Source organism: Nestor notabilis, unplaced genomic scaffold (assembly GCF_000696875.1).
Source record: "Nestor notabilis isolate BGI_N333 unplaced genomic scaffold, ASM69687v1 scaffold4904, whole genome shotgun sequence".
Taxonomy (NCBI): domain Eukaryota; kingdom Metazoa; phylum Chordata; class Aves; order Psittaciformes; family Psittacidae; genus Nestor; species Nestor notabilis.
In genome coordinates, this window is record NW_009925059.1 from 5,123 (window position 1) to 19,608 (window position 14,486).

Below are 14,486 nucleotides of genomic sequence, written 5' to 3' on the forward strand. Positions count from 1 at the left end.
TTGCAGGCCTCCAGTGGGGACATGGAGATGAGCTCTGAGGCAGAAGCTCTTCCCGGGGAGGGTGCTTAGGCGCGGGCACAGGGTGCCCAGAGAAGCTGTGGCTGCCCCATCCCTGGCAGTGTTCAAGGCCAGGTTGGACACAGGGGCTTGGAGCAACCTGCTCGAGTGGAAGGTGTCCCTGCCCATGGCAGGGGTTTGGAACTGGATGGGCTTTAAGGTCTCTTCCAACCTAAACTGTTCTTTGTCCTGTAGACATATTTTTTTAAATAAGTAATGAAAAACTCTGGTTTATGGGAAGCAAACAAAGTGGCCATTGACAGCAGATGGCAGCCTTGGGTAAAGATTCTGTGGGTGAACCGGCCTTTCGTTTGAGAAAGGTGAGGTATGGGCTTCAGTTCTGTTACAAATAACACTAGGTAAAACTTTAGACACTGGAAACACACATAAAGAAAGCTTGAAATATTGTTTGTACTCTTTGGGTTTACTTCTATAGAGGAGAAATACAGAATCATAGAATCCCAGAATGGTTTGGGTTGGAAAGGACCTTAAGATCATCCAGTTCCAACCCCCTGCCATGGGCAGGGACACCTCACACTATACCATGTCACCCAAGGCTCTGTGCTTCTTCCTTTCTGGAGGTTTAAAAGGAAATATAAAAGCGAATAATAAATGCATCAGAAAGCTTATTTAATTAATCTTTAATATTTTTTAGTGTAGATGGTGTCATAGGTCAAATGTAGTTTAAAATTTTCCAGATAGAAAGATGTTTAGTTTTCATCGTGGAAAATGTAGACTTGTTCCATAATCAGATTGTTTAATTGCATTTTTATTCCATTATAAGCAAACCAGGTCATTGTCCCATAGGAATAATGGGCTGTTTCTGCACAGTTTCAGATGGAAAAGAAGGTTTGCTTATGTCTGCATGCACATTCATTGTTTTAAGAAGTTTTTTGTGCTAACTTTCAGCTTATAGAAGATAGGAGACATGAAACAGATCCTGATGCAGATGAAATACTCATTCGTCAACTGTATCATGAGTATTTTAAATAAACTCTTCCTCTGACTTGTTTGCCTGTGGACAGGTCACATAAGATCTGTAATTTCCTCATAGGATTTGTCCTTCTCTGGTGAATAATTTTAGCTCTGTGGGTGAAACAAATACTCCAAAACCTTAGCTGAGAGATGAGAATTCTTGATCATAAATTCTGCTAGTGCAGTTGTGGGGATGTCTAAGGAGTGCCAAAATGGTACTAGCTCCTCTTCTAAGTCCCTGAGATGCTCTCAGCATTTCAGCTGTCATAGAGGAAACCAGACTGGAATTTTCTGGGTGAGCCATTAAGAGCTTGCTACTAACTTGCCCCTGGAATACACTTACAAGCTCTGTAAAGTCTGTATGATATGCACATTAAGAAGAAGAGTTTATGTCCTTACTAATGCTTAAAGATTTATCCCAATACAAAGCATTTTGCCAGTTTCTGATGTCTGTATTGCTAAAGAAAGATGCAGGCAGTGGCTCTGAGGGCTACAGTTCTTTGCAAGTGAAGTGACTCTAACCCTATCAGTGAGCTTTCACAATACCAGTGCACTCACCATTTCCAGTTTGTGGAAGGATACCAGTGTTCTCATTGTTCATGGGAAGGTTTGAAGTGGATTGAGGACAAGAAAGGTGGCAGTTTTAGCTCATAAGTTACTGCTAAGAAGGAGGAGAAGGAAAGGAAGGTCCAACTATGCTATCATAGGAGTGCTGAAAAAACAATTTCCATGTAATTTCCAGCCGTTCAAGAGTTAAGTGGGATAAGCTGTAGTTAAGTCTGGGTTTGGATTCTTCTTTACTTCTTGTAAGTATTAAGAGTTGGAAATGTGTTTCCTCCTAATGCTTCACGTGAAAGCACCTCACTGTTCAGGGTACTTTCCCATTTGACAAGGTAAGTCTTTCAAAAGCTGCCAATGTCTTTTGCCAATACATGGCTTTCAGGAGAAAGCTAATGGCTAAAGACTTCTCCAGTACTTTGTCATCATATTTGTCCCAGTTTTGGTCCTGTACGAGATGTATGACACTATTTCCCTGTATGGGTGTAAGTTTGTTTTTTTATACTTACACAAAATTGTTGATATTATGGCTCTTTTTTGGCCTCCAACTCATCTCCCACTGCCCTAAAAAGTAATAAGAAATACAGAATTAGAATTACTTTATATTAGACTAGCTGGTTGCTGATGCAATTTTGAGCGCAGCTTTCCCTCTGTATGCAACGTGCAACAGCAGCTGCAAAGCTGACACAGATATTCTTTGAAAATTGAGTATTCCTTCCACCACTGTTTGCAGCAGTGCAGCAGATTCACACAGGTCTTGTGGTGCCAGTTACTACATGGAATAGCAAATACCTTTATACAGTCATGTCCAAGGTTTAGGTAAATATTAGAGTGTTAGGAAAGAAAAAAGTTTCTTGCTTTTTGTAATTTTTTCAAATTTGAATTTATGGATTTACAATCAGTATTGACTTAAAATTACAGTGTTTGGGGAAATCGGTGCTGCACAGAATCATAGAACCCCAGACTGGTTTGGGTTGGAAGGGACCTTAAAGCTCATTCAGCTCCAACCCCTGCCATGGGCAGGGACACCTTCCACTAGAGCAGGTTGCCCCAGCCTGGCCTTGAAAGTACTTGTAAGTAGGTTATTTGTTTAGTAACATCCTTTCAGTGCCTGTGGGTAACATGGGATCAGCCATCTTTTTTTAAATCATTATTTATTGCAGAAAATCCTGTATGAATTTTTCTAGTGCTGGCATTCTCCTATCTTGGCTTTTTATCTTATATTTGTATTATAAGTATAAAATTAATCCAGCCTCTTCGCTGAGGAATATAAACCACTCGACTTTTTATTAGTGCATGTGTTTGGATTTGTGTTGCTTTAAAAACTAAGTTCTTGTAGTGCTACGTACACTTTTCCATGGTGACACATTTAGTTTCTAGCTTTGACTTCTCTTCTAAGTAAATAGCATGTCACAAACAGAACGTTATAAATGGTTAAAGACAAAGGTAAATTGATAAAAGTGGTCTGATGAGTAAAAGTAGACAATCTGAATATATTTTTAAGCAAAGATGGAAGCTTATGTAGCCTTTTACTCTTCTTTTATGTGATCCTAGTAGCACTGGCAGGGGGTTGGAACTAGATGATCTTAAGGTCCTTTCCAACCCAAACCATTCTATGATTCTATGATAAGGCACTGGTGTTGGCAGCATTTCTATACACTGCATAAGGATTCCAGGTGTCAAAAAAAGAAATGCTTTTTTTATCTGTGTGTGTCTTTTACAGGTGTGTTTTGTAGCCATCTGGATTTTGGATGTGGTAGAACAATTCTCTGTGAATTTGGCTGTGAGGTTTTGTGGTTGTGTTTTTTCCCTTCAGTATTTCAGGCTGATCCTATAGGTGGTTGGATGTAGTATACCATCATACTGTACATTAAATAGGAGCTTTTCTTTGTTTCTGAGAGGGGATGTGGCAAATTGATTTAAGGACAGAGGTAGCAGGAAGTCTTTCATTTTAGTTCTTAAATATATCCGTGGCCCCAGGGTGGAATCGTGGTCAAGGTGTTTCCATGTTAAAGTGCTGCATTAAAACAGCTTTTGGGAAGAATCATTGCAACTTAGCTTGGCACCGGGCGTTGTTGCAGTTGTAAATGTGAAAGACCATGCTATGTTCAGACCACAGTCTGCAATTACTGGTGATTTTAGCCATTCCTTGTCAGTGATTATGTAAGAACTACTTGTTTGCTGCAAAACGTGGTGTTTAATTCTTTGCCTGTGCCCTCTAGGGAAAGGGGCTGACCTGAGCAAACCCCCGTGCCGAAAGGCAAAGGACATACGGAAAGAAAGGAAACTGCAGAAACTCCTTCAGAACCAGATGTGCACAGTGGAAGGCTCTCAGCTTCAAGCAGCAGACCCTGTTTTACTCTTACAAAACTCTAAATCTAAACCAAACCAACCTAAAACCATTGAAGACTTTGTTTTTGTCTCTTTACCTGATGATGCACAACACAAATTAGAGGTAATGTCTTGTTCGCTGGTGTCGGAGGTGGATTAAGGAAAAGTCTAATTAGAGAGGTTTTTATATGCTTAAGTGTTTAGAATCGGTGACTTTATGGGATGATTATAGTTTAAGTCTTGAAATATATATGGTGCTGCATTTTATATACGTATATATGGTGCAGCTGAGCTCTGTGTAACCACAAGAGGGTACTCGTGCACTTGCAATCAGTTGTAGCAGAGCCCTGTGCAGTTACCAGAATAACTTGCAAATTGATTTCATACAGTGTGACTTGAAAATGAAAGACTTTGTGTTAACCGAGTGTTGAATGATGAGAGATTCAATATTTAGTTCTGCAGTGTATAAATGCTTAAGCTATCTATGCTAATGAATCTTGACAAGAAAGCAGTAACTGTTCTTAAAATTAAACAGATAGGAAGACAGCTGCTCTTTGTAACTGCCTTTGGTATGTGTTGATGTCTTTGGAAGCTGTAAAAGCGATGGTAGAAAATTTTGCTTACTGTACTGGTCGCCAGTAAATCTATTAGGAATATGGAGACAGTAAGCTGGAAGACTTGGACTTCCTAACTTCTGTTAATCATAAACCCTTTTTTTTTTTTGCCCTGAAAGCTGGAAAACCATCTGAATACAAGTAATTTCCTGTAGTCACTGGTTATCAATGATGGTATTGGAAAATAAATGACAAGAAGCCATGGAATTGATCCAGCTCACTAACTCCTCCAGCTTTGCTGATGAGTTGTATAACAGACGTATGATGGCTTTGTTTGAACATCTTCATTTAGAAGATGCAGGGAGCATTTAGAAGGAGGATGGTTCCAGCAGTGTTTTCCTAGATTCTGTTTGCTCTTTTCTATGGCTGTCATGTGTGATTGTTGTTTGTCTGTTACATAGACCAGAACCAAAGCTGTTTGTGAAAATAGACCCATACTGAAAGTAACATGTTTTTTTGAAATCAACATGTCCTTAAATATGCTTGAAAGGAAAGGCACTGTTGCATGTGATACCATTCTTTTGGTTAGGGAGGAATCATTTTTGCTAAGAACCATTTGTAATCTATAGATTTAAATTATACAGTTTTGTGTATGTAAAGGTGATGGTGGGGAAGACTGATCATTTCCTATTACAGTTAACTTGTAATTAAATATGGCAACATTGCTTCATCTTCCTCTTTCAATTTGAAAAATGCCAAGGAATCCTCTTGGGTTTATTGCTATAAAAGCAGAGTCTTTAGATGAAGAGCAAAGGATTCTTCCAGCTACACTGGTCCTTTGAGTATTTTTCAGTGTAGTGTGAAACTACAAGAGAAAGGTAAAAAAGTCCAGAAAATCTCTCCCCAATGTCAATCTGCACAGGACTTTTTGGTATTATTTCCTGCTAGCTCTTTGTGTAGTTCTTCTATAGGCATTTTAGTAATCTTTAGTTTGTGGTTTGTAAACTTTGTATGTTACTCTGTAAATATAAAAGCCTTCAGTGGCCTAAATGGAGCTGAAAATTCAAAGGCTATTGGTTAATACAAATTAAATTGGGCAGGAGGTCAGAATTTCTCCCTGTTGTGATTTTTGTGTATGTATAAATATATAATTATTGCGTGATGTTGTAATCATGAATGTGTTTAACTTCTTCTGAAGGTGAGGGTGGTGAGATCATCTCCACCAAGTTCACAGTTCAAAGCCACGTTTCAGGAATCTTACCAGGTCTATAAACGTTACCAGATGGTTATTCACAAGGACCCACCTGATAAACCAACTATAAATCAGGTCAGAAGGCCAAATGCATTTTGGGCAGAGCTCAGCTTCCCCTCTATTTCATGTGTCTTGTTTCTAGGAGAAACAAATGTGGATTTTATATCCATTGTGTATTCAGGAGTGAGTAAAATACTGTCAAAGAAAATCAACATCCTGAAAGTGCAAATTCTTTTGATACCTTTTTGTGAGTGCCACAGATACTTGGTTTTAGTTGCAGACAGAGAAGTTAAGGAAGTTACATGGATGCTGCTGGGTAAGAGGTGGAGAGGATGAGGCTTTTGGAGATAGGTGTTGTGGGCCTTAAAAATGCAAATCTCATAAGAACTAAAACCAGCTGGACATTCAGCTTGATAACTAGTCTCACTGGCTTTGATTTGTAATGCTTCCATAAGGAGGAACTAGCATAATCAGGGCTGAAAATTGATCACACATACAAATTGTTGGTTTAAAGGTCACAGAAGCTGTATAAATTCTCTTAACTTTCAATTTAAGCCCTCCAAAATGCAATCTGTGCACTCCATTTAAATCACCCAGTTTTCTTCTTGTAATGCCCAGGCAGAGCCTAATAGTTACCTGTCAGACATACTACCTCTCTATATGTAGGAAGAATATGTAATTGTTAAACCAGGGCATTGAGTGGTATGCCATTAAAAATAACACATCTTAAAAGTCCTCGAGACTGTGTAATGAAAATGTAATGTGGGTTGGTTAGATACGTAGTCAAAAAAATAGGTTGTATAATTGCTGCTTTGGAGTGTTGTACAGTTTTTATCCTTTAATGAAGATATCAACAGTCAGTTTAAGCTTAGTGTTAGTTGTCAGACTTTCCCCTGTAGGAGGCTATTATGTTTAAAGGAGAAAACTGATTTCAGAGGCTTTGAAGTGGCTAGGAGGAGATCTTTCACTAGCCTTACCTTCAGAAGCATGTTATCTGATGATATGCACTCAAACCAGTCTGCTTCTATCTTCCTTGCTCTGAAGGTGAGGTTAGTACCCGTCTCCTTTGAGGACCCCCAGTTCAAATCATCCTTCAACCAGTCAGCCACTTTATTTGCCAAGTATCAGATGACTGTACACAAGGATACACCTTCTGAGTGTGGTGAGAACGAGGTACAGTTCACTGCATGAACCTTTATGAAAACATGATTTTGAATGCACAGTTAAATAATGGGAAATGGTGTCTCTTAAAGAGTGATTCTAGATGTTAAAATATTGGAGTTTCCTTTTGGAAGGGAAAGCATTGTGGTTTTTAGCAAGGTTCTGTTGTAGGCTTCAGCCCAAGGGAAGCTGAGCTGAAGAGGGAGGGGTTATGTACCATCATAACTGAAAAACTGATGTTATTAATGAGTTACATAGAGCTGCTGTTTGTATATGGTTGTAAAGAGGTCTGGGACTGAGACTTCACTGAAAATGGGATAATAGTATGGAAGTGCATTTTTGATAGCAACAGCATCTTCTGCTTTAAAGCTGTTGGGTACCTTTTCCACATTTCTCCTTGTGTTTTTTGTGGTCTTGCTTAATTAAACAGGTGAAGGTTTTAAAAATCTTGAGTTTCATTCACATGTCATTGCTAAGCAAAACCCACCTCCCAACTAAACTCACCTTGGCAGAAGAAACAGTGCAAAAATATTCCCACCAGCTGCTTGTCTGAGATTCAATGAGAGCACATTGCATATGACTAAAGCCTGGTTTTAAACTGGTGCTTACAGGATGCTGATCCTATTCTAATAATACTAATAGAACTACTTGTGGGGTTCTAAACAAGCAGCAATTCTCCATTTCTCTGGCAGGTGGCACAACATTTTCATCAGTAGAATTAGTAAAGTTGCTACCTCGGATCTGTCATTTCTATCTACCACAGAAGACCAACTTCAATATTGCTCAACTATCTAGTTAGACTTTTGTGTTCTTGAGAGCAATACCTGCAGAAGTGATACCCAGCAAACCGTGGCTGCTTTCCAGGTAGAATAAGAAAACCCCATAATCAGTTTTGGCTTTAGTTCAGAAGAGTGTAAGGAGAGCTTTTATGTGAGCTCTCTCTAATGCTACTGTGGAAAGCCATAACATTTATTTCCCTTTGTTTTGTGAAATAATAGGACTTGTAACAATAAGTAGTAGTCTCTGCTCTTTTTATAGTTGCTGACATAAATTGGATTAATTACAATAATGTAAAAATTGGAAACATGCCAAGAAAGATTGAGCTATTTACTAGATTTGTACCAGCCATTACCTGGTCTGATTTAGGGACTTGATTTGTCTCCTATGATGGATGTATCTCAGCTCTAATGCTTAGATACAGCATATATACCACCATGCTTTTGCTCTGAGGACCTGGTTGCTGCAGAGAGGGTGCTAAGAACTTTATAGACTTATTCTTTATTTAGAACTATGAATTTATTTTGAATACAGTCATTACAATGTGGAGAATCAAGGGCAGAATCATAATGGTTCTTGCAGTTGGGTTCTGAACAGCAGTTAGCTCCCAGTTTAGCTAAAAATCTCTGGGTTGGACTGCATGGTTTGGTGTAGATTGGGTTTAATCACCCGTGGAATAAGGGAGGAAAGCTTATAAAGATGTATTAAGGACAGTTCAGGATTCTACCATCTTAAAGTATGAAGTCTATGATGGGAATTGCTGTCAAATAGGAAGGAGATTGATTTGTATTTACTTCTAATAGTTTAATGGATTTTTATCCTCTTTTCCCTTGTTACTTGCCATAGGTATTTTCCTGCTTTCCAGAGAGAGAAGATAAAGGCAGTCATGTTTATGCAGGCCTTAGTATAATATTCCAGAGGAGACGTAAGACCTTCTCTGGAGTATCTAGTAAATGTACAAACTCAGCCTGATGCTGATGGGTTTTCATTTAGGTCCCTCTTTAGCACTAGTAAATTCTGTTGTGTGTTCACGTGGCTGGTTAAGATCTTTCTGTTCAACAGTTATTGGGCACTAAAGCTCTGTCACTTCAATCAAAAGCATTTTGTATTCAATCCCTGCAGGAAGTAAACTGAATAATACTTTACACAAAATGTATTTTGATGTAGCTGAGAAGCCTTTTTTCCTTTTCATACTGTGTGGGAGGAGAATTATCTGAATCGCTTTTAAGAACAGAAGGTACCAAGGAGGGTAAAACTGATCCAAGTTATTGAGACGAAGGGTGGAAAATGCTATTTGAAAGACCTCAAACTTTTTTCTTCTTCCTCTTTTTTAGACTTTACTGTATCATACAGACATTATGGAGCCAAGCAGATTTTTAAGTAAAGATAGAATAAAATCCTGTCCTATACGCAAGGCTTTTTGTCAGGGGAGTCACAAGTCTGCATTGGCCTTTAAACTGGCAAACATCCAGGAATTTGTTTTGCATCTAAAAATTAAATATAGCTTTTAATCTGTGCAAACTAGTCTGTGTTTGGGGGATGAACCTCCTTTTCAGGGAGATCTTGCATGCTTTTGTGTCTGAAAAGTTTCTAGTTTAGGAAAAGTATTATACATTTGGCTGAACTCTTCATATTCAGAAACCTGTCTACATTTAAATTCAGAATCCACCAGAAATTGTTATGGGACATGTTAACAACTTCATTTTGGAATATAATCTTAGATTGTTGGCATTACATTACACTGTCAGCCTATATTAACTGCTAGGCTAGTTTAGTATTGTCCTTATTACATTAAGAGACAATTTTAGGAATAGATTTAGAATTTTGGTGATTATATGAAAACAGAACTAATGGGGAAAGTTATAAATCAGTTCACAATATTAACAAAAGGTCTGTGAACCATGAAGCTGGCTATGGCTCGATGAGTGTAAAAGCAAGCCCTCTCCTGCACCTCTGTAATCTGTATACATCTTTTCATCAAGATTTTATGGGAGAAGGGGGAATACATGATTTCTGGGATAGGGAATCCATGGAATACTTGATACCAAAGATGACTTTGGACTACTGGGTGTTCTCTGGTTGGTGCCGCTTTGAGACCGGTGATAAATGGTGTTTCAGTTCCCTTTGACAGTGGCTTTTTCTGAATTTTGGCTCTTCCTCCTTGCTTCCTCTTACTCTTCTTCTTCTGTATCTCTGATGGATGTTGCAGTGGCACTAATGATAGTGTGTGTTCATTAAAAAGAATTCAGTTTGACATTTTGCTGGGGAGAGTCCTGCCATGTATTTCAGTGATGCAATACCAACTCCTGATAGAGGCAGTGATTTCTGTTTGTTCTAATAAAAAGCAGGGTAGAAATTCCATAGTGGAATAAACTAAGTCCCAAAGTTTCTTCTGCCCCTGTGGTGATGAAACTCGTCTTTCCTATGGAAGTGTCATCGCAGTCCTGAGTACCGCTCTTGCTGGTGAGTAGAGAGTTTGATGAGGTAGAATGATACCTGGTATCTGTCAAATAAGTTGATATTCTAAGTTAATATAATGGCTTTAAACTGACAGAGTGAAGATTTAGATTAGACATTAGGCAGAAGCTCTTCCCTGTGAGGGTGCTGAGGCGCTGGCACAGGGTGCCCAGAGAAGCTGTGGCTGCCCCATCCCTGGCAGTGTTCAAGGCCAGGTTGGACACAGGGGCTTGGAGCAACCTGCTCTAGTGGAAGGTGTCCCTGCCCGTGGCAGGGGGTTGGAGCTGGATGAGCTTTAATGTCCCTTCCAACATAAACCATTTTAGGATTCTATGATCTAACAGCTCTCAGCTAGGTTAGTTCTTTAGCTATATTCAGTTCTTGTGCTAAAAAAACCCCTAGTACCTGTCATACCAAGTGGAGTTTTACACATAACACTGTCATGTAAAAATTTGAAATCGAGTACTTTTTTCTTCCTGCCTCTTTCCTGGTGAACTTAATGGTTGCTCTGGGGGCACCAATACGATAACACCTTGTCCATTAATGTGATTTTGAGGCTTTTTACAGTAGTCTTTGTCTTTAAGAAACACGGCTCAAGTGTAACTGAAACAAGTTATGTGGCAGTCACACAAGTTAGAAAACATTTCCATAAAAGATCATAAAAAATTCTACAGTAGTTTCCAGAAAGAGCAAGAGTTGAACAGTTTATTGCTGTTTAGATCTCCCGAAGCAAACGTTTTATTTAACTTCTCATGAGTGTTGTATAATGACAAACCTGAAGAAAAATAGAATGTGTCTCCATTCCCACTGCAGAGCTGACTGGACACTCTTTGCTTTGTGCTTAACCAAATATTTGTCTTGGAAGAAAAGAATTTCACAACACACAAAAGAGACACTGTTTGAGAAGGTGCAAAGAATTACTGTAATAGGTGTAGTGGGGTTTTTTTTTTACATTCCCAGTGTTTTTTGAATTGCCTCCCAGAAATCTACTTGAACTACTATAGAGAGCTGAGTGAGTAGTGTGGGACATGCCAAGGAGCACGTTCGGATCCATTTGAAAGCTGAAATCAGCAGCCAGTTGCACACTTTTAGGTCTCTCTAACCTAGTTTCCTCTTTCTTTTTTAGCATTCTAGTGAGAGAATACTTGAAAACTCAATAGCTTTGTGGTTATTTTTAACCTGCTGTCCTTGCCTTGGCAGCCGTGTACTTTTATAATGCTCTCAAATTAGTTCTTTTATCATTTTGGGTGATGGCAGCAGTAAGCTGATGATTGGCTCTTCGTGGTTGCTGCTGCAGTGAGCTCACATTGCAGATCTCTGCTAACACTGATTTAAAGTATTCCTCTATCAGCCTGATTCCTCCCATTTATTTGTGTGCCCCTTGTGACTGTAGTGCTGCAGATTCATGGATTTTAGGCTTGCAATGCCTGTAAGAGCCAAAAAATTTACTCATCCACGCAATTAAGTGGCTTGTCCACAGTCATATCATTTCAGTTTAGATTCTTCTTGCATCAGTTTACATTGTTCTTCCTAGTTTGACACTCAGTTTTCTATGTATCCATATAAAATTAAAAAGCCTTTACACTAAGATTAACAAATCTCCATTATTTTGAGGGTAATTTTCGTCTGAGCAGACAAAGCCACAGGGACTTTTGTCACTCCATAAGGTAGTTGAAATTGTAATTCTGAAATGTAAGTTCTGTCCCACCGGCAGTTATTTCTATTTTGTTAATCCAGTTCTTGTACAGAGAACAACAATTGAGTCATGAATTTGAACTTTAGGTCTTCTCTTGTGTACTATGTTTTGAAGGCTCTTCCTTCACCTGCTGTGGTCTGGGGATGTCTCTGAAACTGTATTTTATGAGAATTCCTATATTTTTGTAAGTCAGTGTTGAAAATGCTGAATAGTGCCAGTCCCGGAATAAGTCTTTCTAGATCTTGGGCAGAAGCTCTTCCCTGTGAGGGTGCTGAGGTGCTGGCACAGGGTGCCCAGAGAAGCTGTGGCTGCCCCATCCCTGGCAGTGTTCAAGGCCAGGTTGGACACAGGGCCTTGGAGCAACCTGCTCTAGTGGAAGGTGTCCCTGCCCGTGGCAGGGGTTGGAGCTGGATGAGCTTTAAGGTCCCTTCCAACACAAACTAGGCTGGGATTCTGTGACAGCTCAAAGCTGTTTCTCCTGAGCAGGCTATGATGTTTGACATCAGTAACACTTGCCTGCAGAAAGTTCCTGAGACACCAGGTGAAACTGTTCCAGTTTAGCATCCAATGCACCTGAACATCTCTTCCCCTGTTTGCAATAGGCTTTGGGTGTTAACATTCTAGTTTAATTACAACTCTTTAAAGTGTGCATGTGCTTTTACTTGAGCAACTAGTTTTGGGTTGAACCAAATCTTTTATTTTCCTGTCCTTCCTGCCTTGATTTATTTCTCAGTGATGCGTTCATCTCTTAGTTTTATTAATTCTATTTAAGCTTATTTCCCCTTGTTCTGTTAGTTCTTTCTGGCAGTTGCAATTAGTTTGCACCAAAGGAAAAATGTTGTGGATTTCATATATATTTTATAGTTTTTGAAAGACTAAAGTTTATGTAATTCAGTTTGAAATTACAATTGGAAAAGCATGGCTTTGTGAAAGGAATTCTAATTGTGCTTGTGTGACAGATTGAGTTGTTTTACATGCAGCACCAGCTTTTGACTGTGTTTCTTTCATGGTTTATTGAATCCTTTTTGAATTGCATTCACAATAAGCTTTCAGTATTAAATGAGTTTGTTAATTTGGAAATGGAATCTTATGTTTATTTCAGTTTGAATAAATGTATAGACTCCATATATCCCTGGCTTAGGATGAAAGTGCTGTGGGTTTGGTCTAGTGGAAGGTGTCCCTGCTTGTGGCAGGGGGTTGGAATTGGATGAGCTTTAAGTTCCTTTCCAACCTAAACCATTCTAGGATTCTAACATTTGGGAGGGGAGAGTGTTGAGAAGGTAAGGGCAGAGGCCAACTGATCTAAATTCATTAAATTCTCCCTTAAAAAAACCCCAAACAACAAACCCATAACAAAAGATTGTTGGGATTTGGGGTAACTGTTTCTTGATTGACTTCTAGAGAATCAGTCCTTTGAAGCTTTCTAGGACTTGCTTAAGAAAATTACCTAACCTGAGATACAAGTATCGACAAGTAAACTAATATGTAACAAGACTTGCAGTGGTGTTTTCCCCATCAGATTGTGATACAAATTCAAGCACAGTTAAGACTTTGTTTTCTAGCCAGCAGTATAGATAGCTGTAACAGTATATACTCCCTAGCAAGCAGAAGTCATGCTTTAGCTGTACTTGAAGCCCCCTTTGCCCTCAAACCCAAGGGATTATTCAGCAGGGCCTGGAGAACTGATAGAACTATTTGAACAGTGCCGTTGGCTCCGTTTTCTCACCCAGAGGCTTTAACTTGCACTATAAAGCTAAAGTTACAGATTAAGAACTATTGGGGGTCTTCTGACATGAAAATTAATAGCACATGGTTGATTATTTCTGAAGCCTGCACATTCTAAAGTCACTGGCTGTAAGGACTGGTGCAGCCACAGTGTAGGAATTTGTAACTCTGTTCTTTATTTAATGGGAATGCAGCTCAATAATTCAAATTCTGGATTACTTTTTATTTCTCTTTAAGTATTATCTTTTTTTCTCCCCTCTTTTTTTCTCTCCCTATCCACCAAATCAACCCCTAGAATTTAATTAAGATAGAGCATTTGGTTTAATAAACTCTGAACAATTTAGAGGGTGGTGACTAGGTCTGAAATGGTTCATTATAGGAAATGCACAATCCCCTGTCCTCACCTTACAGAAATTCAGCGTTCTTCCGTGAGGTCTGTGTCCAAAGGGTTACCATTCATCCATAGATCAGCTACTGCTATATGCTTGAGGGGGAAAAATCTGAAGTAGATGATCTTAAGGTCCTTTCCAACTCTAACAATTCTATGATTCTATAAGTAAGACTTCTGCAAAACTGTGATTCTTTTAGCATCAGCAGATGCACTCTCTTACAGACACAGTCTTAGAGAAGGTTCAGGTTGTGTTCACTTTGAGCTACAATGAGACTGGTGCAGTTAATCTTTGCAGATCGATATGTATGTCTACCAGAGGCTGTGGTTTTATTTCTAAGACCTGTTCTATAGCACCTTCTGAAGAAAAGGAGAAGTTTTAATGACATAGGTTGTGTACAGAACTCTGTCCTAAGTCAGCAACTTACAGCATCAGCCCTTTTTATTGTTGCCTTCCTTCCTCTCCTCACCTTCTCTGGGAAAACCAGGATGACTGGCAGGTAATCACCCCACTTTTTGCACTCGCCTTTAAATGGAATAATCTAATTAATTTCA

The 14,486-nt window shown here is 39.1% G+C and overlaps 1 protein-coding gene across 1 annotated transcript in view; it reads left to right on the plus strand.

Moving 5' to 3' along the window:
• Positions 1–6,900, plus strand: part of LOC104404441 (arginyl-tRNA--protein transferase 1-like) — a gene marked incomplete at its 3' end in the record, with an annotated part of 11,030 nt that extends 4,130 nt beyond the window's left edge. The window contains exons 5-7 of the mRNA XM_010012870.1: positions 3,813–4,045; positions 5,674–5,802; positions 6,772–6,900. Coding sequence (XP_010011172.1) covers positions 3,813–4,045; positions 5,674–5,802; positions 6,772–6,900 — 491 coding nt within the window. The remainder of the gene's footprint in view (positions 1–3,812; positions 4,046–5,673; positions 5,803–6,771) is intronic.
• Between the last annotated feature and the right edge of the window lie 7,586 nt (positions 6,901–14,486).